The 25,124-nt window shown below is 36.2% G+C and overlaps 1 protein-coding gene and 1 pseudogene across 2 annotated transcripts in view; both read right to left on the reverse strand.

Moving 5' to 3' along the window:
* KDM1A (lysine demethylase 1A) overlaps positions 1-25,124 on the reverse strand; it is an 80,151-nt gene that overhangs the window by 39,534 nt on the left and 15,493 nt on the right. The window contains exons 3-6 of one of the 2 annotated variants that reach the window (XM_074218175.1): positions 17,814-17,873; positions 12,390-12,523; positions 10,341-10,419; positions 1,201-1,293 (exon numbers count right to left, since the gene is read on the reverse strand). In XM_074218175.1, coding sequence (XP_074074276.1) covers positions 1,201-1,293; positions 10,341-10,419; positions 12,390-12,523; positions 17,814-17,873 — 366 coding nt within the window. The remainder of the gene's footprint in view (positions 1-1,200; positions 1,294-10,340; positions 10,420-12,389; positions 12,524-17,813; positions 17,874-25,124) is intronic. The other variant, XM_074218176.1, reaches the window with a different exon arrangement.
* LOC141509010 (alpha-enolase pseudogene) lies at positions 4,285-10,334 on the reverse strand (annotated as a pseudogene).

Consider the following 25,124-nt stretch of genomic DNA (forward strand, 5'->3'; position numbering starts at 1 on the left):
ACAGAAAGGAAGCAAAAAAGCAGTGAATTCTCTCTTCTAAAGTGTTTTTAAAAATGTGCTACTGATGTCTTTTATTTTTATGTCATAGTCATTCCAAAAGTAAGTTTTCCTTCCCTTACCTCTCAAGGGGGTTTTCTTATCTCAAACCGTTTTTGCTATCAATGTATCACTTCTTTTTATGGTCACTGGCACCTACTCCTATAAAAGGATGATGTCTTATTTTCACAATGATCCAACAATAATTGCCACTGTCACTATGATTCCTCTTTTGACTCTGAAATGCCTAGAGCCTAGCACATATATAGTGTCTCAGAAATGCTTTTGGATTCATTTAACATTTATAAAGCTCTTTTCCTACAATCATGTGAAAGTGAAAAACCAATGACTCAACAGTTGTACAGAGCTGTAGAACTATGAACTATTCTCATCTCTCTTTCAGCTCTCATCTCCTTTTCACAGATGAAGAAACCAAAGCTCAGAGAGTTAAAAGAAGCCTTGCCCACAGTCACATAACAAACTGCTGGTCAAGAGCTGAGATGACCTGAGAGGTCTCATGCCCCAGCCATTATCAGCTTTGGCAGCATTTCATCACATGAGAAAATGGGTGTTAAAGTACTTTGTACTTTACAACTTAACATATATGAATTTCAATAGGATATTTTCTTTAACCTTCATTTGTGTAAACATGAAATGCTGTGACTTGCTTTTTATTGAGCAGTTCCATGGGTATTGATGTATCATATCTATCCTCAAAAATCTTTCTAATTGTTGGGTCTGACAAATAATGCAAAAACTGCACAAATTAGAAGGGGTCAGGGGAATGAAAAATAATTTGTTAGTTACAAAGTCTGAAACAAGTGTTACACACTTATTTCTACCTGAAATTTCTAAATTTAATCTGATTTCCCTAAATTTGGAAAAATATCACCATTGTGACTTGTATCAATCTGGAACTTGGAGAGCAGGGATTCAAAATTCATACAAATACAAATAATCCCCAGACAAAGATAATTTATGGGCTTTCAATTCAACCTGGATTGATTGTTTTTCCAACATTTTCCACAAAATCCAAAGACATAGGGAAAAGGTTGCATACACAAATGATTTTGCTGACTCAAAGCAAGGAATAAAATGTTAGTAAAAACAAAATAGTCCATATAACTGATAATTCAACTTCATTGTAACTTGCTGGTTTCTTACCTGGTAGGGGCTTTATTCTCTTATAGATGCCAAAGTTGATAAGACCATGACGTTCTAAATAACTGTGAACTCTATGAACAAGAACAGTATCACCTAAAGAAGGAATAAATTAAAAATGAATTTTATATGCCTTCCCTGATTTAGAATCACAAACCCCTCAGTTTGGACAGGATCCTAAGAGACCACAGTCTAGACAAGAATCCCCTAAAAGACAAACCAGCTTTTCTTTGAAAATCTCCCTTGAGGGAGCATCCATTACTTCCCACTTCAGGCAGCCCAACCCATTTCTGGGTAGTTTTAATTGCTACTAAGTTATTTCCTTGGCATTTTTTAAAGTAAGTTTTTATTGATGTCTTTTTTTAATATCACCATAATTTCCCCCAGTATACTCCCTGAGAGCCACTGAATATAACAAACTGCATTTTAAAAGATCTTTCTCCAAAAAAATTAAGGAAAAATTTACCATAAATTGCAACAATCAGTTCCTGTAGACCTTTCCATGTTTCTCCCAACTTATCACACGTGGAATTCCTTATAGCAGAGTAACATTCTACCTCACATATCCTAATTTATTTCCAATTATTTGCTATCACAAAAAGTACTTTCAATATTTTCATGAATATAGGAACTTGCTTGTTATCTATGACCTCTTTGGTATGTTACTAGCCTAGAAATGAACTTACTTAAATTGAAGTACAGACATTTTAGTTGTTCTGCTAACTAGTATGCCTGTCTTCCCCAAATCCTTACAATAATAACTTCCTATCCTGTGCTAATTTGTAAGGTATGTGAGGTGAAACTTCAGGGTGGTTTTGATTTTTATTTCTCGTTTATGGTGATTTGAAGCATTCTTTCATAAAGTTGCTAATAGTTTTCAATTTGGGGGGAACTGTTTATATTCTTTGACCATTTATCCATTAGGGAATGGCTTTTGGCTGGCACATATGTGCACTTTCTCTCTTTCCTCCCTCCCACATACATATATGTAATACATACATACATACATACATATATTATAACTATGTTGTTACTTGTTTCAATATTTTGGATGCCAAAGTCATAGATATTTAAAATAAAGATTTTTTTCCCCCTCACATTTGGCAACTTCCCTTTCCTAGTTATATTTTGTTTGTGAAGAACCTTTTCAGTATCATGTAATCAAAGCTACTTATTCTATCTTTCTGTAACTGCTTCATTACCTGTTTAGTTAAGAAAACATCTACCTATTGTTGAGGTCTATAATTTACTTCTCATCTTGTAGAATGATCTTTAACATTAAGGACATGTAGTCATTTAGAATGTATTGTGAATGGTAGTGGAAAATGTTGCGCTAAACCTAATTTCTGGCATACCACTTTCTAGTTTTCCCAGTAGGTTTTTAAAAAATCAAATAGGGAATTCTCTAAATATTTTCATTTTCCAGTTTATCAAACACTGCATTACTGAGTTTCATCGTTTTTGTTTCTTCCTAGTCTAGTCTGTTCCATGGATCTCTCTCTCTCTTATCTGCTGGTTGAACTGAGGTCAAGAATAACAAATCTAATTTTTCTTCTGTAATACTTGAAGATAACTATCAAGAGCTACCTTAAGTCTTACTTTCTTTCAGGCTGCTCCAGTTCTTTCAACCAGTCTTCATACAGTGTGAATTCTAGGCCTTTTACATCCTAACTATCTTCCTCTGGATGCTATAACTTACCCTTCTGAAAATGTATTCAGATTGAATACAATGCTCCACACATGGTCTACATGGGCAGCATTTGGGGATATTACCTTCCAATTCCTTGATACTAAAGTCTCTTAAAAGAATTGAATTTTAAGAATGTCTTTAAGGGCCAAGCTGCTTCAATTAAGGGAGTCATTCTATTTATCCATAAGGGAAAGAAAACAGAAATCATTAAAATTGTTATTTCAAAGTAAAATTATGTTGAAATATTTATGCCAATAGCCATGTCTGGTCCTCCTAATCTTAAATTAGTCTCAGACTATATTAGTTTTGCTGGTAGCTTTAGCTCTCTGCTGACTCCCTCAATCTGCAGGCCAATGAGATTCTCAGATCTTATTCAGATCTTTTCTCTTTTCCTATGTCTTTCTTGCAGTGTGCTGGTAAAGTTATTTTTAAACCAGAATAAAGATGGTACATTTATCCATATTATAATTCATCTTAGACTTAAGTCCTTTCAAAATCATTTTGAATTCTGAGTCTTCTACAGTGATAGTGACCTCTCAGTTTGTGATATCTTTGATATTAGATAAGTGCGTCACCTATGTCTTTATTCAAGTCACTGGTAAAAATGTCTTAACCACCCCAGGTCCCTGAGGCACTGACCACAGACCTCCTTCCAAACTGATAGTGAACCAATAATGATCTCTTTGAATTTGGGCATTCCTGGGGCATTTAGGTGGCATAGTGGATGGTGCACTGGCCCTGGAGTCAGGAAGATATGAGTTCAAATCCAACCTCAGACACTTAATAATTACCTAGCTGTGTTACCGTAGGCAAGTCACTTAACCCCATTGCCTTGCCAAAAAAAAAAAAGTGGGGTGGGAGGGCAGAGGGAGGGACTAACCTGGATATTCAACCAGTTTTGAATCAACCTAATTGAACTAATATCTAGCCCACACCTCTCTAACTTAAAAAAAAAATCATGGCTACTCTTTACCTTTATTATCAATTATTTCTGGAAAAGGAAAAACAACACTTCTCACCTATCTAGATGGAAAATTCTAGAGAAAGAATAACAGCTGAACAGAAAAATTAGTTACACTGGCCCCAGTTGACAATGAATATAATATTCTATACTGGTCTTCTTCTGCCTTGGAGAGAAAGGTATCCATTTACTGGGAATTTCACAGTTCTTAACAATCTCTTCACTTACAATGTTGTAGTCATTCTCTATTATTCTTTTGGCTTTGCTTATTTTATTCTCCATCAGTTCATATAAATATTCCCATAGTTGTCTGAATTCTTTATAGTTTTCATTTCTTTTTTTTTTCCAGTGGATTACTGAATACTTTTATTCTGCACATAGAAGCCACTAAAGGATCTGGCCCATGGGCTTGTTGGGGGGCTGCATCACAAGTATATGACTCTGCACATCAGCACTGGGGGTGGGGGTGAGAACAGATCATTCTACCCAGTCACAAGATGAGGTCTTCCAAAAAAGGATCAAATGATCAGGTACCAGAAAAAGCAGTGAGAACACAGAAAGGTGGAAGAGAGTGGGGTGGAATTATGGAGCAGAGCCCCCCCTCTCCAAAACAAAACTGGTCTACTACTTGGTGCTGCCCATTCTTTGGAGGACTTCTACTGAGGTGACTGTAGCCTACTAGCTCTGAGACTTCATGGTCATGGAGCTTACTTGGCCAGAGGGTTTCTGAAGTTCCTTCCAGCAAATTTAGCCTTGCTGCCCAGTTCTTCCTCAATTCTGAGAATTTGGTTATGCTTGGCCAAACACTCAGATCGGCAGGGGGCCCAGTCTTGATCTGCCCAGTGCAGAGACCCACCACCAGGTCTGCAATGAAGGTATCTTCAGTCTCTCCAGAGCGATGGGAAACCATTACTTCTCACCCATTGGACTGGGCCAGCTTGCACGCCTGGAGAGATTCCGTCACGGAGCCAATTTGGTTCACTTTGAGCAGGAGGCAATTACAAGCTTTCTCATTCACAGTCTTTTCAATGCGCTTGGGATTGGTCACTGTGAGATCATCCCCTACAACCTGGATGCCTGCAGTTTCAGTAAAATTCTTCCAAGCTTCCCAATCATCCTGGTCAAAGGGATCTTCAATAGACACCACTGGATAGTCCCAGATGAAGCTCTTGTAAAGATCCCCAAGCTCAGCAGGTGAGATGTATCTGCTGGGATCATCAGGAGACTTGAAGTCCAAGTCATATTTCCCAGACCGGAAGAATTCAGAGGCAGCACCATCCATGCCAATTACAACCTTGTCAGTATAGCCAGCCTTGCCAATTGCTTCCTTCAGCAGCTCAAGAGCTTCTTTATTCTCCAGGATGTTAGGAGCAAAGCCACCTTCATCTCCTACATTGGTGTCATCCTGTCCATATTTCTTCTTAATCACATTCTTCAGGTTGTGGTAGACCTCAGCTCCAATGTGTATGGCCTCCTTGAAGTATGATGCTCCAACAGGGAGGATCATGAACTCTTGCATTGCTAGCTTGTTGCCAGCATGGGAGCCACCACTGATCACATTGAAGGCTGGAATTGGCAGGATGACTTCTTCATTGCCTGCAAGATCAGCAATATGGCGGAACACGGAGACACCTTTCTCTGCAGCCCCAGCCTTACAAACAGCCAGAGACACTCCCAATATAGCATTTGCTCCAAATTTAGATTCATTCTCAGAACCATCCATCTCTATCATCAATTTGTCAATCTTCTCCTGCTCCACAACATTCAGTTTTTTGCTAATCAGGGTCAGGGCAATAGTTTTATTGATGTGCTCAACCGCTTTTGAGACACCTTTCCCCATATATTGGGTCTTATCATTGTCTCGGAGCTCCAGGGCTTCATGGATGCCAGTAGAAGGCCCACTGGGCACAGCAGCTCTGAAGAGACCTTTTGAAGTGTAGAGATCAACTTCAACGGTGGGGTTTCCATGAGAGTCAAAGATCTCTCTTGCAATGATCTTCAAAATCGACATGCTGAATTTCTGGTCGGGGCTGGCTCCGTGGGGTTCAGAGGAGAGAGGCCGAGGTCTAGTTTTCATTTCTTACTGCACAAAAATATCCCATTATACTCATGAGAGGATGAAGAGTTGACTTTGGAATGAAGAACTTGGGTTCAAGTTCTACCTCTAACATACAGTAATCTCAGGCAAATCGCTTGACTTTCCAGTGAGCTTTCCATGCCTAGAATTTTTAGAGAAATGCGCCTCTCTACATTGTTAGAAGAGAGCATCCTATACTGGTGAATTCATAGTTTCAATCCCAAGTTAAAAATCAAAACCAAAAACAACAACCCCCAAGCCATTCTTTTATTATCATTTTCCTTTCTATACCTTCTATTAGCAAGATGATTTTTATCAAATGCTTTGCTAAAATCTAAGAAAACTCTACTACAGCATTCCCCCAATGTCCTGTATGATTATATACAAAGGGAATTGATGCTCTCTGGCATAATCTATTTGATGTTGTACATCATAAAGGTATAATGGTTCTTGGACATCACTTCATTTTCCAGGAATTAAATTCAAAGCTTAGGTAAGGCCTCTAATTTGCAGAATGCCTTCTTTTCTCCATTTTGAAAAGTGAGAATTTGCACCTCTTCCAATCCTACCATACCTGTCATTCTCCACAATCTTTCAAAGACCGTTGTCAATCACTGTCACCAACCTACCAGTTCTTTCACTGCTCTAGAATGTAGTTCATCTCAACCTGGATAACTGAATTCTTCAAGGGCGGTTCTATAATTTCTTTTCTTATCTTGAGTATAAAAATAGCTTATTTATCATCCATTGTTATTCTGTTTTTCCCAGTTCACAGATTATTTTTCTTCGCAATGATGATAATACTTATATAGTAAGTTTAAGGTTTGCAAAGTGATTTACCTATAGTATCTCATCTGATAAAGAATTAGTTACATTATCCCTTCCACCATGGGTAGCAGTCATCACTTCTCTGATCCTCCTCCTTTTTTTTGCTCTTCAGATTTTCTTGCCAGTCTCAGCTCATTCTGGGGTTTTTTGTAGGACTGTGTCAACCCTTTATATCCATCTTTTGTCCTCTATCCTCATTTCTTTTTTAACATCTCAGTTACTGAACTCTGTTCTTCCATATAAATTTCTTCAGATGACTTTTCCTTTTCTTCTACAATATCAGTGTTTCTTTGGCTTTTCAGGACTTTGCTAAGAGTTCTCTATCCTTCCTAAGTTGAATTTCTGGAGAGACTTCTAATTCATATAATGCTAAGTTATCTTTTCACATTTGCTCTCTCTCATGTCAGACTATGCCTGGAGTTCTTTATCATAAATTCTATGTTGAAGTAGTCATTTCCCCTCAAGTTTCCAAACATTTCTATCCTAGTACCAGTTTCTCTCTGTTAGTGAAGAGATTCAGAATAAAATCTTTCCTTTTTTGTTCTTCTACCTTTTAAAAATAAAATTATCAAGAAAATGTTAGCTACTCTGTCTTAGGGAGAGGGGGAGAAAAGAGAGGAAAAGAAGAAGAGGAGGAGAGAACTTCTGAATATGTCTGGATAACTAAAATCCCCATTACTACTATCATCTTTGCTGTAAGCTTATGATCTGTTTCCTATAACTGATTTCCTCTTTGCGTTCAGATATGCTGTAGGCCATTTTTCTGTTGCTGTCTCCCTTGACTTTTACTTATGAGGTCTCCATCCTGTTTTCTTCCTCTTCTTCCTGAATTTCCCTTTATGAGCATTATACAGTGTTAATCCACCACCTCTCTCTTTTTCCTTCAATGAATCTGTGATCTCATCACATATGTGGATGTTCTTCAAATATTCATAATATCCCACAGAAAAGTATTCAAGATTTGGAATCAGAAGACTTGGATTCAAATCCAAGCTCCAATATGAATCACTCTCTATAATCTTGGACAATTCACTGAACCTCTTTGGGCCTCAATTTAAGTGGAAAAACTAGCAGAAACAAACCTTAAGAAGAATATCATTTTGTACTTTGTTCCCTTCCCAGACCTTCATCGAGAATTCTTTCAATATTTGTGGATGTAATTACAACTTTATAGAGACTGGAAATTATGTCTGTGAACTGGCAGTATTATTTTCTTGTTCTTCTTTTGGAGTATATACTTGCTCTAGTCTAGATGCTTTTATCATCTTCATTATCTTTAATGACATTTTTATTTCATGTAACTCTTTCAGTACTAATATTAGTGGTGGCTACACTATACTTTATGGTTTCAAAATGTTTTAACTCATATCTTACAATCATTATAGATCTTTTCCATTTTCCCCCTTTGTTGTTTCATCCTTAAATACCCGTGGAATGATTTTACCTAATTAGGACTTTCACAACAATTTCCACAAACTTTTCTTTTCCCTCTGCTTCTCAGGTTATTTCATGAAAAGATGTTGTTAATAAGCTTTCATCATTCCCCTTCTTCTGTATAGTTTACACATTAGCTCATGTTCCGATTATGTATTGCTCTTGGCTGCCATCTTGACCCAACCTGTAGATAAGTTTATCAGGGCAATCAAGTGTTTTTATGATTGACGGTACCACCAAATTCTTTCAGTTTCTTTGTTGTGATGATAAATTTACCTTAAATTTCCTTAGAACGTTGTAATAGTCTATGTCAGTGACTATTCTTTGAATTATTTGCCTTTTTTTTGGTATCATCAGCTTGTATAAATAAGTCCTGTGTAGGAGATGCCTCAATTATCCACTGTATCTTCTTATTTTTATTCTTTCTTCCAGCTTGATACAGATATTGGTCTTTGCTCTAACAAGTTGATGAACTGATTGTGTCAAAGAGTTGTTGGTAGAATCAATTTTTTCCCCTGAGATTATGTGATACTTGGCTACCAACTCTTCCCCCCGCCCATGACGGAATTAAGGATAGACAGATGATTTTGGTCTCTTTTTCTTTAAACTTAAATTATGTATTCTAACATATCTTTTATCATTCTTCCCAATGCTTACCTTAATAAGATCACAAAATATCTTCATAGATTTTCCTCACTTACTCATCCTTTACAACCTATAACTGACACATGAGCTACATACATTTTGATGGTAATCCTCTTTCAAATACTATTACTACATATGAGATGGACAAAAGTTCCATGAAATGTTTACTGTTGCTCTTGGACATGATAAAACCATTTTCTTCTAGTTCAATAAGAAACTATAAAGCCACTCTTCCACCTTGCCACAAAAATATCAAGATTATTATGATTTAGCTCCTCAGTTTGTGTCCACTTGATGATAGGAAAAGGTACTTATATTTAGAAAAGTTAAAATAATATTGATACGTGATCTAAAAATAAAACTGAAGGGCACTTTGTATTATTTTGTGTGTATCCAAGCCCAAAGTAGTCATTCCCAAATAGCTTGCATACTAGCAATATGCTTCTTTTTTACTTTGCTTTGCTGATCCACAAAAAAGTTTGTTGCTGATACCACAGAGTCTCGAACAACAGGGGAAATCCAGGATCATCTCCACACCATTAGGTGACATGGCTTTGTGAAGGCTCTTTTTTATCTACCCATTTCTTGTGTTGACAGTACACCCTTCTAAGACCCTGTTCCAAACATGGGCCTTATCCATCCAAATCTTACTGTAACCCCTTGAAGTCAAATTTACCTTCTTGGATCTGTACTTCATCTTGCTTACTGTGCATAGAATCTGAGAATGTGGGAATTATTACTAGTTCCTTTCCTGGATTTTGCCTTTTCTGAAGGTCCAACAGCATTATTTCCCAAAAAGTACAAGTTGTCCATGCTCATTTTTCTCTAAGTCACTCCTGACTCAGAAATTTTCAACACTGCTTTCATGCAGGTACCTGTTTCAAAATGTCTTCAAGCACATAAATATGGTATAACGCCATTAATTAAATGAATGTTTCATTTAAAAAAAGTCATTAAAAATTCTAATGCAAATAACAGCCATTGGTTGCATTGTTTATAATATCTAAAAATGTTAGCCTATAACATTTAGCTATAGAGATGAAGAACTCAAGGTTCTTGAGGAGTTCTTTGTTATATAGCACAAAGGAGGTAAATATTAAACAAAAATATCAAAATAGAAGAAACAGAAAATGTAAACAAAATAGCAAATTTAACATGTCTGTAATTTTTTTTAGTACTGATGTGGGAGTTCTAATTCTGGGGAGGATCAAAAAAATTTTCTTTCTAAGAGAGTCCTAGAGACATCTGTAACAGAAGTGGTACAATCTCTTTCCTATGATCAAATAGAGATTTTAATTTTAAATAGAAAAAAATTATTGTTTTCAAGTTCATCTTTGTGGATAATTGTGGATAATTATGGATAGAGAGAGAGGAGGAGGGGGAGGGAGAGAGAGAGAGAGAGAGAGAGAGAGAGAGATATCTCATACACAGTCATTCTGAAGTGGAAACAGTGGCTTTCAACAGATCAAGTTACAACAATACATACTTTTGGAAATTAGTCTACTTACTGTTATAAGGTGCTTCTAACTGCTGGAGAGTAGCCTCAAATGTCAACTGAATTTTTGGATTGTCCAACCACAACTGCAACTGCATTTAAAAATAATACAATACAATTTTCATGATGCAGCAATACATACATATGCGCATATGCATATGCACATGCACACGCATGCACACACACACATACACATAGACACACAAACACACTCTTTAAATCCATTTATTTTAATTTAGGGTCTTAGTTGTGGAAGTCCTTCCATTAATCTATGGAAGCAGATTAGGGCTATCATCCAACAAAAAGGCCTTTGTTCTTATTAACATCCTAACACAAAAATATACTTTGGCAGTAATACATCTTGAATTCCTAGAGAAAAAGTATGTGAATAGGTTTATTTTCTCTCAAAATTTTTATAGAGGTGACTAAGATCTAAGAGTATTTACCGCCTACACTGTTCTTTATACTTTAAAATAGCTAAATAACAATACAGAAGTATTAACAATAATACTAGTTCACATTTCTATTTTCATTTTTTACATAAAAACCTTAGAGGGGCACAGCTAGATGGTGGAGTGGATAGAGCACTGGCCCTGAAGTCAGGAGGATCTGAGTTCAAATCCAACCTCAGACACTTAATAATTACCTTTGTGACTTTGGGCAAGTCACTTAACCTCATTGCCTTAAAAACAAAAACACAAAAACCTTACAAAGACGCTATATATTTATCAACATTTTTTAGATTCAGAAACTGAAGAACAGAAGTGACTTGCTCTATTGTTAGTTTTTTTTAACCTATATCCCTCTAGAACTTGCCAATTTTAAAGAAATATTAAGAGATTTCTAAGGAAACCACTAAGGGTACCTAATAAGCAGAATCAGATAGGGCTGAAGCACCTAAAGAGATGGAACCAAAGCAAACCCAAAAGATGGATCAGAAAGCAGAGGTATGATAGGCAGAAACAACTGACTCAGAAAGAGCTTCTGGATTTGAGGCATCTGACATGGTGCTATGTAGTTTTTTAACAGAGCCTACACTATAAATTTTGCTCAACTGAATATACAAAATGTTTAACAACTATCAAGAATTGCACAGAAGTTCATTCATAAAATTTTGTTTTAAAAAGATGTAAGTCTAGGAAATAAATTTCAAAAAATATCTAAAACTAATAGTTTCAGTGAGTTTTCTAAACTTCACTGAGATTAAATAATGATCATACAGCTATTTAAATGTCAGGAGATGACACCTGAACCTAGGTTGGCTTGCTTCCTTTATACCAGACTTTCTCTCCAAGTTTGTAGAAACAAGTTATGACATCTAGGTTAGGGTCCCAGGAAATAGCCTACAGCATTTCAAGTATATTTACCCCCATTTATAACAAACATTTTCCGCAAATATGCCAAAAGAGATAGAGAAATACTTATTTCTTATTGCTCATATGGAGGACTTGGGGAAAAGGAAGGAAGCAAGGAAGTAGATCACTCACATCCCAACTACTTTCTGTTGTGAATTAGATCACAGCAGATATTAAGTTTTTATGCTTAATAAGCCAAATTTGGGCTTAAATGTAATCTCTTTGTTGACACAGGTCACTTAAGAGACTCTAAACTGGCATTCTAGTATACAAGATGAAGCTACAGTGATTTATTCTATAACTTAATACTAAATTGTAGTCTTGGATAGAATGGCTGCCTATAATAGCGGATTCTGAACATTGATAAGGGCCTAATTGAAACACTTTCATAGAAGACCCTGAAGCAAGTCACTCTGTTTTCTTATTTATAAAATAAGTCAATATAAAAAGATATTCTCTAAGTTCTTCCTAGTAGTAAATACTAGGATTCCAAGAAATTAAATACTAAATTTTAAGACATTTATGCGTGACTACAGTACAGGGCAATACTTAATTTTAAATTTAAACCAATACCAAGTCAGTTACTTCTCCTCCCCTGCACCTTACTACTAAAGACACACACACACACACACACACACACACACACACACACACACACACACTGTGATGCCTTCTACCCTCTTCTAATGAAAATTTTCAGAACTTACGGTGCGGTTCCTGATGAACAGAAAAACCTTCTGGGTTTGCTGTGGCCCACTAATAATATCAGGGAAACAGGCAGCTTCTTGTGATGTCATCCGATCATGAGGGAGTCTGCTCTGGAAAGCTGCACCCTCCACACCTAGCAAATAGAGCAACAGAGTCTAGAAAACACGCAAAGGCGCACAATGCTAGAAGACAATGATTTCTTCTCAAGTACCTTCTCTGGGTGAGGAATTCAATAAAGCTCTCTGATGCAATCTACATGACTTTGTTTACCTTTTTAAACCTATCTTTCTATCTTTAGAAGTTAAAATTTCATATAAATGTAGCACTGTTTAAAGATTTGTTTACATATAATTGAGATACCACAAATATTTAGATGTACTCTCCTAATGCTTTATGAGCTATAATAATGTAGGACAAAGGTAAAATAGTTGTCTCTAAAGGGGGGGGGGAACAAGACCTATGGCTTCTGATCCAAATTTTTAACATTAAATCACGTAATTTTCTTCTTCTTGTCAGAAACATTGCCACTAAAAAAGCAAATTCCAAAGAGAAAGGACTAGAAAAAAGAGAAGGTACACTAACTCAGGAGGAGAGGACAGGTAAAGAACAGTGAAAATATAAGCAGCTATAATATTACATGCCTTCTGATCAGTTAGTTTCCAACATGAAACACAAAGAGCATTCTAGATTTTCATTCTAGGAGCCATCCATCGGCTTCCATATAATTCAATCCAGTAGAGAGTGAAAAGTTATGCAGAGTATTACAACAGAGAGCAGAAGAAGAAAAAACAAACAAGGAATTTACTATTTCCAGCCAAAATACACTTCTACTGTAGACTATATAAATCAGAGGTCCAAGAAAAACATTTATTTCATGAAGATACTTGGATAACTTAAGCTAGCTGAATCTATAACTTGACATAAAAGTTAAGAATGATTTAAAGGCTTTTAAAAACTATGACATTTTTGAAAACGTACTTAATCTTAGCCAAAAGATAAAGTGATATTAAAGTTAAGTATGTACAGGTAACAAAACAGGACATTGAAACAAGAGGCTCAAAAGTGAAACCAGACATATTTCGATCTTTCAAAGCCAACAAAAGTTGAGATGCAAACATCAAGGAGCAGAAGCAGCATTGTTTCAAAAGAAGCAAGCAAGTTTAGGGGGAAAAAATAATAAAGGAAGAGATTTAGCTAGGACACATGCTGATAAAATACCTTGGGGACAGGGGGGAAGAGAGTTGGGATTCCACACAGACATTCAATGAAAAACAAGAGAGGTACAAAGAGGCCAAGCAAACCTAATTATGCAAAGTGAGGGCAAGAAAACTAGTGAAGATGCATAATCAGAAATACCCCATCAGGGAAACAAGAAAACAGGACCTCTTCAAAGCCCTGGTCAGAGACCACTCTGACTACTTCTTCCCATTTGGGTGCCACATTACAAAACTGGACATCCCCAAGGGCCCAACCAGCCTAAATGATTGAGGACCACAGAGAAAGTCATTCCTTAATATAAGAATGGAAATATGAATCTTAAAGAATATTAGTTAGCTGCACAAATCATAGGAACTTTAAAACAAGAATAACATGGAAAATTAAACCAAAGATAAAGAAAGAAGAAAGGCTGAATACACCAAAGTTGGAATATCCTTACTCAAAGCAAAATTCTTTAGAAAATCAAAGTTAAACAGCTTTGGAAAAATAATGGCATACACTCAGAGAATATCCAGGATAATGGACCAGATATAACTTAATAGTTTTCTTAACTGCCAATATATTTGAGAAATTCACCACAAAATTGAGCTGATCATTAGAATGTGAACTTATGGAAGGCATAGATTATACTTTGCCTTTCTTTATACCCCTGGTGCTTACTATTAGCACACCACCTGACAAAGGAAGCGCTTAATAAATGCTTATGACTGGTTAAATAACAAAAAGACAAATGGTGGTACCTTAAAGAACAAAACACACCATTTACCCTAGTTTAATTACAACTAATTTCTGACTAAAAATTATTTTCAAAATATCTTTAATAAAGGACATTTATTAAAGATGGTTGGAAGAAGTTACAAATCAGTTATGGCAGAATTCTTCTTTATTTTTTACATTCCACACAGCACCTAATGAGCACACACTTGCAAATGAACTGTCATTTTAAACATTGCAATTTTGAGTTTCAAAATACAAAATTACCTGAACAAACCACTGCTCCGTCATTCATTTCCTGTAATTTGGTTTGTCAAAAAGCAAACAGCAATTAGAGAATAAGAATGTAGTCTAGAAACCTAGATCAAATGACTAGACATCTAAACTAGCCTTCTGCAGGATGTCTTGAAAGTGAGGTAATGTAAATCACTTTAGACAATCTAGCTCATTTAAACTTTATTAAAGGCTTCCTGGGGGTAAGCCTTTAAGATGATAATAATGATGATAATTGTAAAAATAACTAGTATTTGATAATAGCACCTTAAGACCTGAAAAATGATAAACATGGCATCTCATTTGATTCACACAACAATCCTATGAGGAAACTGAGGCCGAGAGAGGTCAATGACATGTCTGAGGCTGGCCTTGACCGGTAGTCTTCTGACTCCAAGGCTCTCTCCTGTGCCCCTTAACCATCTATAATGTTATCCTTCCTAAAAAGAAGGGGTTTGGACTATGTCCCTTCCAGCTCTAACTTGTTGAATCACAAGTTAAGTGGTGGCAAAGATCTTAAAGAGCCAGTTGGTATCACTTTACATTTTAAGCAAAATAACAATGCTTCATAAAAACATGAAGCTCAATAACTGCTCCATGCTCTTCCTTTTAGATTCTGTCCATGAAAATGAACTCCCTTTCATTGTCCAGTTCCTACCTACTCCAAGTTGGGAAAAGTAGTCAAAAACTGAGAGAAGTAATTATAGCTTTTGTTGGTAGCTGAACTAAAGAGGTAGGAATAAAGAAATGGGTTCTGCTACTCCTGTTCTTCTAGCTTCTGATGAGGTGCAAATAGCATCTTTAGTAAGTAAGGAAAAACTAAGCAATGCAGTCCTGTTCTTTGTGGTGAAAGCATAAAAAACTGATTCAGATTATTTTTTAAGTCAATAAAGGACTGCAGGCAGATTTCAAACTCATTAAGAATTAAGCATTAAGAATCTGAACGTATTTATTTTAACCAATCAAATACTGAAGGACATTTACTTAAATATAGTTAAAAGCAGACTATGCTAACCCTAAGAATGACCAAAAATAAAATAAAAATAAATCACACTTTATGTACTGGAATTTTTCCTATTTAGACCAAATGTGATTTGCACTTTTCAATGACCTAGGAGAAGCTCTGCACTAGAAGGAAGAAGACTTTGGAACCAGCTAATATCATTATAAGTTGTGAGATCTTGGATAAGTCCTTAAAATCAGAACTCTTTCTCTCTCAGTCTCAGTTACCTCAGTTAAGGTGTTATATCAAAAACCTTCAGTTCTTCTTGCCCTAAATATGCAATGACCCTGTAATTTATGTAACTTGATGCTCATTTACAAGTGTCATTGTAGACAATGTTCTAGGCCACTCAGTGAGCTCAACTGGTTAAGGTCAGGGTGCTTTCTGAGAGGTCTGGGCTTCTTGGACACTCACAAGTCTAGTGAGCTTCACGCAGAAGATAGCTCATGGCTTCTGGCAGCAGCGCCTTCTACAACGGAGAGTCATTGCACAAAGGCACATCTCTGAACACAAGGGAGACAAGATAAGAATCGTGGATGACACAAAGCAACCACTTCCATTAACTCACGTTTTCATGCTAGTGGAATGGTAACATCAAGTTCATTAGTTTTCTTTAGTTATCTTATGTTTGCTTGACTTTTTTTATAAATTGTGTATATTCATGAATATTCAAGATGGTGACCCAAAGGACCATTACTGATTCCTCACATCACAATGAAGATTCCATTTAAAATCTTTTCAATACTAACCATTCTGGTGATCTATTTGCCATCAATGCAGACTTTATGAAAGGATATTTAAAACTTCTACAAGATAAATCAAGAACATGGATGACTATCAACCTTTAAAACTTTGGGATGGTCTATGAAGAAACTGAAGGTCAAGTTAACATTCTAGAGCTAACATATGCTAATTTTCTTACTATTTTGGAGCCTTTTTCTCCACTCTACCCTCAGAGTCCTCTGATGCCTCTTCACAGCATGGGGATAGCCTGTGATTCTCAGAGATTAAGGCAGCAGAGTATCATCCTAGGAAAGCTGTGGGTATTGGCATGATGACAGACAATAAATATGCTTGATGTCCAAGGACCAGCCCAGCTAAGTTCAGAGAGGCGCATCACCAATCTGGCTACAAGGTGATAAATTTTTCCAGCAAAGTTAACTCTTAAAGATCATCTACTGAACTGTAGAAGGCTGTCATCTGTGCCAGTGGAGGGAGTACCCACACCAACAAAATTACAGATCCCTTAAATGTACTTATCTTTAATCCAAGAGAGTAAAACACGAACTCCCAAGAATTATTTAAATGCAATAACATTCAATAAACAATCTGAAAGCAGAATGAATAGCTAGCAAATGATAAGTTCTGAAAACTTAAATAATCTAAATTCTACAGAAGTATTGATATGCACAGGGACTGAAATACATAAAATGTTTCAGGAAGGAAAGGACAAACTTGTAGAGATGTTATTTTGGATAGGACAATGCAGCAAAGGCTATTTGTTCCAGGTTGTAGGCTCATGGATCTGGCACCTTGGGAAAACATTTTAATTAAAGCCTCTACACTTCCCCTGGTAGTGGGGCTCTCATACTGCTTTGGTCTGAAAGGAAGAGGAGAATTACTGGTTGAGTTCTTCTGGAAGCCATTTTTAAGCAAGCAAGAAGCAAATGTTTAGATAATGCAAATTATTTGTCATGTGATACTTATTTAGCTTGGGTACCTAAAACCATGAAATGAACATCCAATTCCAGTGAGACGTCTTTCATTAGTCTACACTTCATAATTAATCCCCCAACTAAAACTGTACTACCTCTCTCATAAGTTAAGAATTTTCAAACCTGTAGTTTTTCCTGCTTGTGGAATTTTTCTTTTTTTTTTATTGTTGTTGTTTTTAAAGGTCCCAGCACTCCCAAATATGTGAGTTTAATGCAATATTTGTAATGCTAGAAAGGTTCTGGGGAAGAAGAACTAACAATCTCCTTAAAACAATGAAGAATAGCGGAGGGTTGAGAGATCGGCCCGAGGATTTCTTCTGTCTTAGCTACTCTATCTTTTTTCCTGTAATTATAAGTGATCCCCGTCCTGTTAGGTCGTTGTGTTTCACTTGTACCTCTCACTAAGATCTGAATACCCATAGCCATACACACTTGCAAGCATCAATCCCTGACTTGGCGGCTCTTGCTACAAAGTGGCAAGCATCAAATGCCACCCTCACCTGATGCTTGGCCGTCTCCATACCCTCCAGAATTGTCGTCTTGAAGTCCTCCTGCTTGCCCTGTGGAAGGAAAGAGGAGAACTCAGGGACCTTACTCCATAAATTAAATTCATATCTGGACATAAAGGCCTAGTAGCTGGTGATTCAGGAGTTCATCACCAACTAGTAAACCCCTATTCATCGAGTTCCTTCTTCTGGAATCATGGTCCAGGGCATCCCATGGTAGTCTTCCAAATTATGATCCATGTAATGGCAACTTTACACAACTGGTTCTTGTTGGAAATTCAGGAGTACAAAGTACACAATGTTTCTGATGGCCAAATACTTGTAAATTAGTCTTAATTAACAGACAGTGATTTGAGGATAGAGAGGAGAGGAAGTTAAATTTCTTTTAAGACCCCATTGAAAGACTCAAAGAATGGATGTAATCTGGGCCCTAGGGATCTAAATTGCAAACAAAGCAATCAACTCAAGAATCTATGAAACTATCTAAAAAGAATCAAATAAAATATTTTGCAAAAGAATGAAAGATTCTCCCCTTCTCTTCAAATGACTCAAAGCAGAGGGCTTGGGGCATTAAGATATTCAGACCAATGCTACAAGTGTGTCAGCATTGCCTAGTCACGCTTTAAAACACACCCAGAAGAATTATGTGCCAGAAGAAAACTGTAGCCAGAAGTTTAATCTCATCCAGTGTGGGGGATAATTGCTAAAACCTATAGAAATATGCACCAGTTTATAAAAACAAGTCTTGATGAGTTTGGCCTGATGACTAAGCAGAACAAGTAACTTCAAGAGATGGGTCAAACATACTGGAAAGGATCAATGAAAAAGTTAGGGTAGACCAGTACCAGAATCTATCACCCCCCCCCCAAGAGATATTTTTAAGCTTCTATCTCAAATTTCTATCCCTCTGGACAACACTGAAAGAATCAAGTGTGATGTCTGAAAAGCACAGAAGCACCACTCAAGTGTTAAGAAATTTTGGTTGTTTTATTTGACAAGGCTTATTTGAAAAGTGTTCCAAACTAGAAGCAGAACTGACTACTCAATATTAAAAAGAACCCCTGGCACACACCAAGAAGATTTAGGAATCTAAGGATAAAGTTTAGCCACAGAAACTGCCTTGATCTCAAAGTTTTAAGGTGATATCTACATTCTTTGGTCGAAGAGAGGATTTATAGAGAAGATGATGACTGTTTTTTCTTCAGTGATGATGAAATAAGAAGGAATGGGCTTAAGCTGCAATAGTAAGATCTGAAATTAGATATAACAATTTCAGGATAGTGACATTAGAACAGGATGCAAAAAAAGGAAGTATGCTCTCCTTTTAAGTTCTTAAAAGTGAGAAATTTTACTTAATAAATGATCTGTGTACATTTCTGCCTTATGGACTTCCAGGTTCTATGATTATATAATTCTCAAGCAAGTTCAACTATGCACAAGGCAATGAAATGCACCAAAAATCTGTCTGAAAGACTTTTCATTGTGGCACTTGAAAAGAGCATGAAGTTCAGTCATTTAATAACCAGAAACACCTTGCACAGATAAAGCTACAAATTTATTTTTAAAGGACAGTGCCTCAAGAATCACACACCTGCTTTAAATATCAAGGAATATGAATTCACAGGACACTGCTCCACTTCTTATTCCCAGATTTATTTCTACTGAGTTAGTTCTCTTTAGTCCCTATTAAAGATCATGTAAAACAAAAACATTAAAGTTTAATATACTTAATGCAATGCCACTCCACACAGAGCCCCATGCCATTGAAATGGGACAGAATTAGTGTCTTAGAACAGCTCCTAAAGGTAGCCATTACTTTGCCTAGGTTCACAAGATCTTTCTCAAGTTAGCTGGCAGATCAAGTTCTCTCCATCTTATGTAATTTTCTGTTTTTTCTTTCTTTTTCTTTTTCTCCTTAGCTATAAGGGAAACTAAAGCCAATTTCCTGATATTAGACATGATATTTTAAAGTTTTATGATCCTATCAACTTAAAAAGTAGATGAGTGAAATTTTACACCATTCTCCCATGCAACTATCCCAAATTTTAACTCCCAAATGTATTGAAGTTTCTTTTTACTTTGCTGGCAGGGGTCCTTTATGGGTCAGTAATGCTTAAGAATAATAGGAATAAGTTACTCTTGATCAAATTGCCATGAACTAGAAAGGTGAACAAATAAAGGTTTAAAGAAAGATGAAATAAGGTAAGAAGTTATAATTCTGGTTCTAAAGAGTAACAGAATCAAAAATTTAAAAGATGGTAGAAGAATTCTGTCCTGTGTAAAGCAGAAAAGTATAATAACACGATTGTTAAAACAAAATTCATGTCTTCTTGAAAAAAGTGGAATAGATGTGGGATTGCAGGGATAAAGGAAGCAAAAGTTGAAATGGAATGCCACAATTTTCTCTAAATAAAGAGAAGAAATAAAACAGAATAATATGATACATCAGGAGAATGGTAAAAAATAAAACAAAAGAACATGAACAAGTTTATTACAGTCTGAACTTTGCATTTCTACTTTATAAATTTAAGGTTCTCATTCAATGTAATTCCACAGACTTTTTATTAATAAGAACCTACTATATGTAAGGCATTATGCTAGGTTCTAGGAATACATAGACAAAAATAATTAGTCTTGGCCCTCAAGGAGTTTACATTCTGAAAGGACAGAGGCATCAAAATACACAAGTTTTAAAAAAAGTAATTTTAGGAAGAAGAGTGCAAATAATGGTATTAGCAAAGGCTGAGCTGTGCTTTTAAAGAAACTAATGACTTTATTAGGTAGAAGTAAGGCTCACTTCAGACCTGAGGGACTATTTATGCAAAGGAATGGAGGGAGAAGATGAAAGGTCATGTATGGTAAACAGCAAGTAGGTCAGTTTAACTATAATACAAAGTGCATGAAGGAGAGGAATATAAAAATAAGCAAGGACAAGGAGAGATCAGTCTCTGATGGGCTTTAAATGACATGCTAAGGGTTTGTATTTTATCTTAGAGGCAATAGAGAACCACTAAAGGTTTCTGAATGGGGTTATGACTGATTTGTATTTTAGGAATATCAATTTAGCAGCTGGTGTACCTTCATCATTTTTCTTGTTTTTTCTGAATACATATTTGCTTTAAAACATATACCTATCTCCATTCAATTGTGAATTATGGCAAGAATATGGGTTACAATATATCTGTCTGACTCAATCCAAATAGGCTAGGGTTTTCTGACAATGGCACAAGAGAATGAATTGTAGGCACAAATGGTTGTCCACCTATGATGCCAAATAGATAAACAAGGGAAATGCCATTGAAATTTCTAGCTTTCCCTTATTAACCGGTTAGAACCAAATGCTTTGGCTCCACATGCTATCACCTTGAAATAAAATTTTCAAACATTACCAAATGCTGTGTCAGAGATGCCCTTCTGTCATAAAATTCTCAAGTTTCAAGTGAGCTCCCTAAGTCTGTTAAATTACAATTGAAAGTAGTCTGTGTTCACCCACTGTGTACATATATCATTATGAAGTTCAATCACATGCCCTCAGTCTTCCTTGGTCCAGAAAGATTTAGTCTTTTTAGTCCGTTCTTCAGCCTTCATGATTATTTTAGTTGTCCCATTCTAGACTCAAAGATCTGGTATTTCAAAACAATGCTTCAACCAGACAGAGGAATTAAGGAGTGCCAAAAACCAGTGTTTTACATAAAGATGATGTTTTTTGCTTGTTCCTCCCATCTTCTTTCTCAAAGGGCCCAGAATCTTGGATGTCTTCCTTCAGGAGCATCATCGAGCAATATCCCTTGGACTATAACAGCATAAATATATGGATATAGATTTCCTTCAACTTAGTAGATAAGAAAGAGAATCAGAAGGTGCAGCACAATGCTTTATATTATAGAGGGAATATTCACACCAAATCATCATTCAATCAATAAGCCTTTATTAAGCGCTTATTTGCCAGGCACTGTCCTAAGTGCTGGGGATACAGAGACAAAAATAAAACAATCTTGACATCAAAGAGCTTAGTCATTGGAGAACCATCCAAGTACTACAGTAGGCATGAAATTAAGACTTATTGATCTATATAGTTCCTGATATCTAATCTGGAACCCCAGTCACATTAGTAATTTGCTAAATACTGACTTTAACAAGAGGTTATATGTTTTGACCAGTCAATCTTCAATTAAACAACAGAGTTTCTTCAAAATTCTTGGAACTATGGAAAGTATTTTCAGTAATTTACATAAAACACATATCGTCCACTTGCAGATCAGAGGCCAAGCCCTCTTATTTTCAAATGGATAGAATCACCCTGAAGAAAGATGGGAGCTATCAACTACATTTGTAGCCCTACCATTGTAGCATTTAGAAAAAAAAATGTTGGATAGCTGCTAAAAACCTTAAGAAAGGCTTTCAAGATTTTTGTAAAATATCTTAGAAAGGCAGCATACATCATTATTAAAGAATGGGCCTTGGAAATAGGAAGAGCTGGATTCAAGCCCTGCCTCTAACACAATATGACAGGTGACCTGGTAATGTCATTTAACAATGCTGTGATTTAGACTAGGAATCAGCAAACTAGAGACCATAGGTCAAATTCAGCCTGCCATCCATTTTTGGGTTGACCAAGCTAAGAATTTTTTTACATCTTAAAATTAAGTTTCATTATACTTTAAAATACAAAAACCATCATGAGTTCACACAGTGGGACAAAAAACAAGCAGTCAAATTTGGCCAACCTTTGCTCTAGACAACTCTCAATGATTTTAAGTCACTGAGAAGGTGGGAATCTACAATAGGAAAGGAAATTTTCCTTTTAGGGGAATTCTCAGTATCAATGAACTCACAAGTCCAGTCTCTATCAACACCCTTATAAAATTTCAATACAGCAAAATTCCCCTTTCCATAGAATGAAAAACAAACAGGCCAACCCACATTTTCAAATTTGTTTGATGCTTTGGCAGAGGTTAAAACTAACTCCAATACTTCACTAACAGTTGTAACTGCTAAAACAAAAGTGCCTACAATAAACACTTGGAATAGGTGTTCAATACAAAGTCATGGGATTACAAATTTACAGAATATTTCTGCTAAACTTTCTAGATTGGGTAAATGAAATTAAATGAAGTAATGTGATACAGAGTCAAAAGGAAATTTGGTACAAATCATGGTTCTGCCACTATCTGAGGGACCTTAGTAAATCCACTCAATTCTCTAGCTCTCAAAGTTTCTTCACCTGTGAAATGAGAAGATTGCAGATAATCCCATGAGTTCCTTTCATCTCTAAATCCACTCTCCTATAAAAAGTGGTATTTTAGAAAGAGGAACAGGATGTATTCTGCAAAGAACAGATTTTAGGAAAAACTGAATGGAAGAGTAGTTAGGAGTCAGGAGAGACTTGGATTTAAGTCTCACCTCTCAGAGCTACTTTGGGGGAATATCAAATGTAAAATGTAAATGCTGAAATGCTTATATAGAAGTCCGCTCTTACTTTAGAAAGGAAAAAAGACTAAGAAAAAGATGAGTATTCAAAAGTATTGGAATAATTGAGAACCAAGGTAATGACAGCCTGAGATAAAATGAAAATAATGGAAATGGAGCCGGCAGTTCTCAAGAAAATGCAAACAAAGAATCAAAAAGTCTTGGTGTCAGAATGAATATAGATGATCAAAGGAAAAGGAGGGGTATATATATATATATATATATATATATATATATATATATGTATGTATATATATATATATATGTGTGTATATATACACACACACACACGTACACACACATATACAATTCTAAAATTTCAAGACTGGGAAAATTGTAATGCCAGAAAAAGAAATGGGAAAGGGCACTTACACATAAGTGGAAATTATTGGGGATGAGGGATAAGGTGAAAATAAGGTCAGTTTTTTACATCATAAGTTTGAGGAGACTAAATTCAATTAGAAAGAATCTTACAGGCAGTTAGAAATACAATAGAATTAACATGAAATAAAAATGCTGTAATTACAAATTTTAGAGCTATCAGTTTCTAAAAGCTGAAAGTGGGAAAGAATTTCTGAGGGAAAAGAACATTTTCCATGTGCTGACATCTCCAGTAGAGTCCCTTACTCTTACCATAAGCTCTAGTATGACAGGTCTATAAACTAGGAAAATCCTAATTAGACCCAGAGATGGAAAACATCTGTCAGTCAGAGACTGATCATGCAGAAGTACTCAACAGGCTCATCACCAGAAGGCTGGACACCAGGTGATAAAATCTCTGCAACCACAGAAATTCATTAAGATGGATACTAAGAATCAAAAAAGCTAATATCTGCACAGATCTGATCATGATGCTCCCCAGCCATAAATCTTCAGGGCTCCTTGTAAAAATAATCTCTAATACAAATTCCTCATTTACAACATTTAAAAGTTTCCAGTCAACCTAGACTCACTTCCCTTCCCATAGCCTACATTTCATCAAATTGGCCTCTTTTCAGTCTCTGAATTCCATCCCTCACCTACTTGCTTTTATACAGATTGTACCCAAGCCTGAAATGCCCTCCTTCCTTATTCTTTCTCAGAATTCCAGACTTTGTTCGAGGCTCATCACAGATACCCTTTTTTATAGAATGTCTTTCCTGATCTCCTTCAATTGGTGAATTATCTTGCCCTCCTCAAATTCCCACCTATACGCTTATTTGTGCATCATCCCCCTCCTAGCCCCCAAGCTTCTTGAGGACAAAGACTGTTTTGTTTTTGTATGCCTGGCATCTAGCACCCTCGATTCAAGCCCTGGCTCTTGACACAATAGTGGCCACATGAGCCATTATCAGGCACTGTGTTGAATATTGGGGATATCAGAAAAGGTAAAAAGTACTATGCATATAATAGAAAGTGAAGAAATAATTGCTAAACCAAACTAAAAGGGATCAGTGGAAAGACTAAGCAAAACATCATAATTATCAGTCCTCAAAATTCTCAAAGACATTAAAAGGGGATCAGAGCCCAGAACAAAAGAGCAACAAGAGCAGCACAGTCTAAGCTCCAAGCCTGGGCTAATCAGAGGAAAATTTGACTGTAGGAACCTAGGGTCAGAGCTGAACAGCATCCCAGAGATCACCTAGTCTAACTCCCTTCTTTTGGAGAGAGGGATACAGGTAATGGTAGAGGAGTTATTGGCTGCTAGGACACTCCCTCCCTCCCACCTCTGAAGATGGCATTGAACTAAATCTTAAAAAAAGAATAAATAGGATTTCATCAGAGAAAGACTAAAAGAAGAGAAAGAAGTTGAAGCATGTTTTGAAGACACAAGGCATAGTATGAACAAAAAGAATT

This window comes from Macrotis lagotis, chromosome 1 (assembly GCF_037893015.1).
Source record: "Macrotis lagotis isolate mMagLag1 chromosome 1, bilby.v1.9.chrom.fasta, whole genome shotgun sequence".
Classification (NCBI taxonomy): domain Eukaryota; kingdom Metazoa; phylum Chordata; class Mammalia; order Peramelemorphia; family Peramelidae; genus Macrotis; species Macrotis lagotis.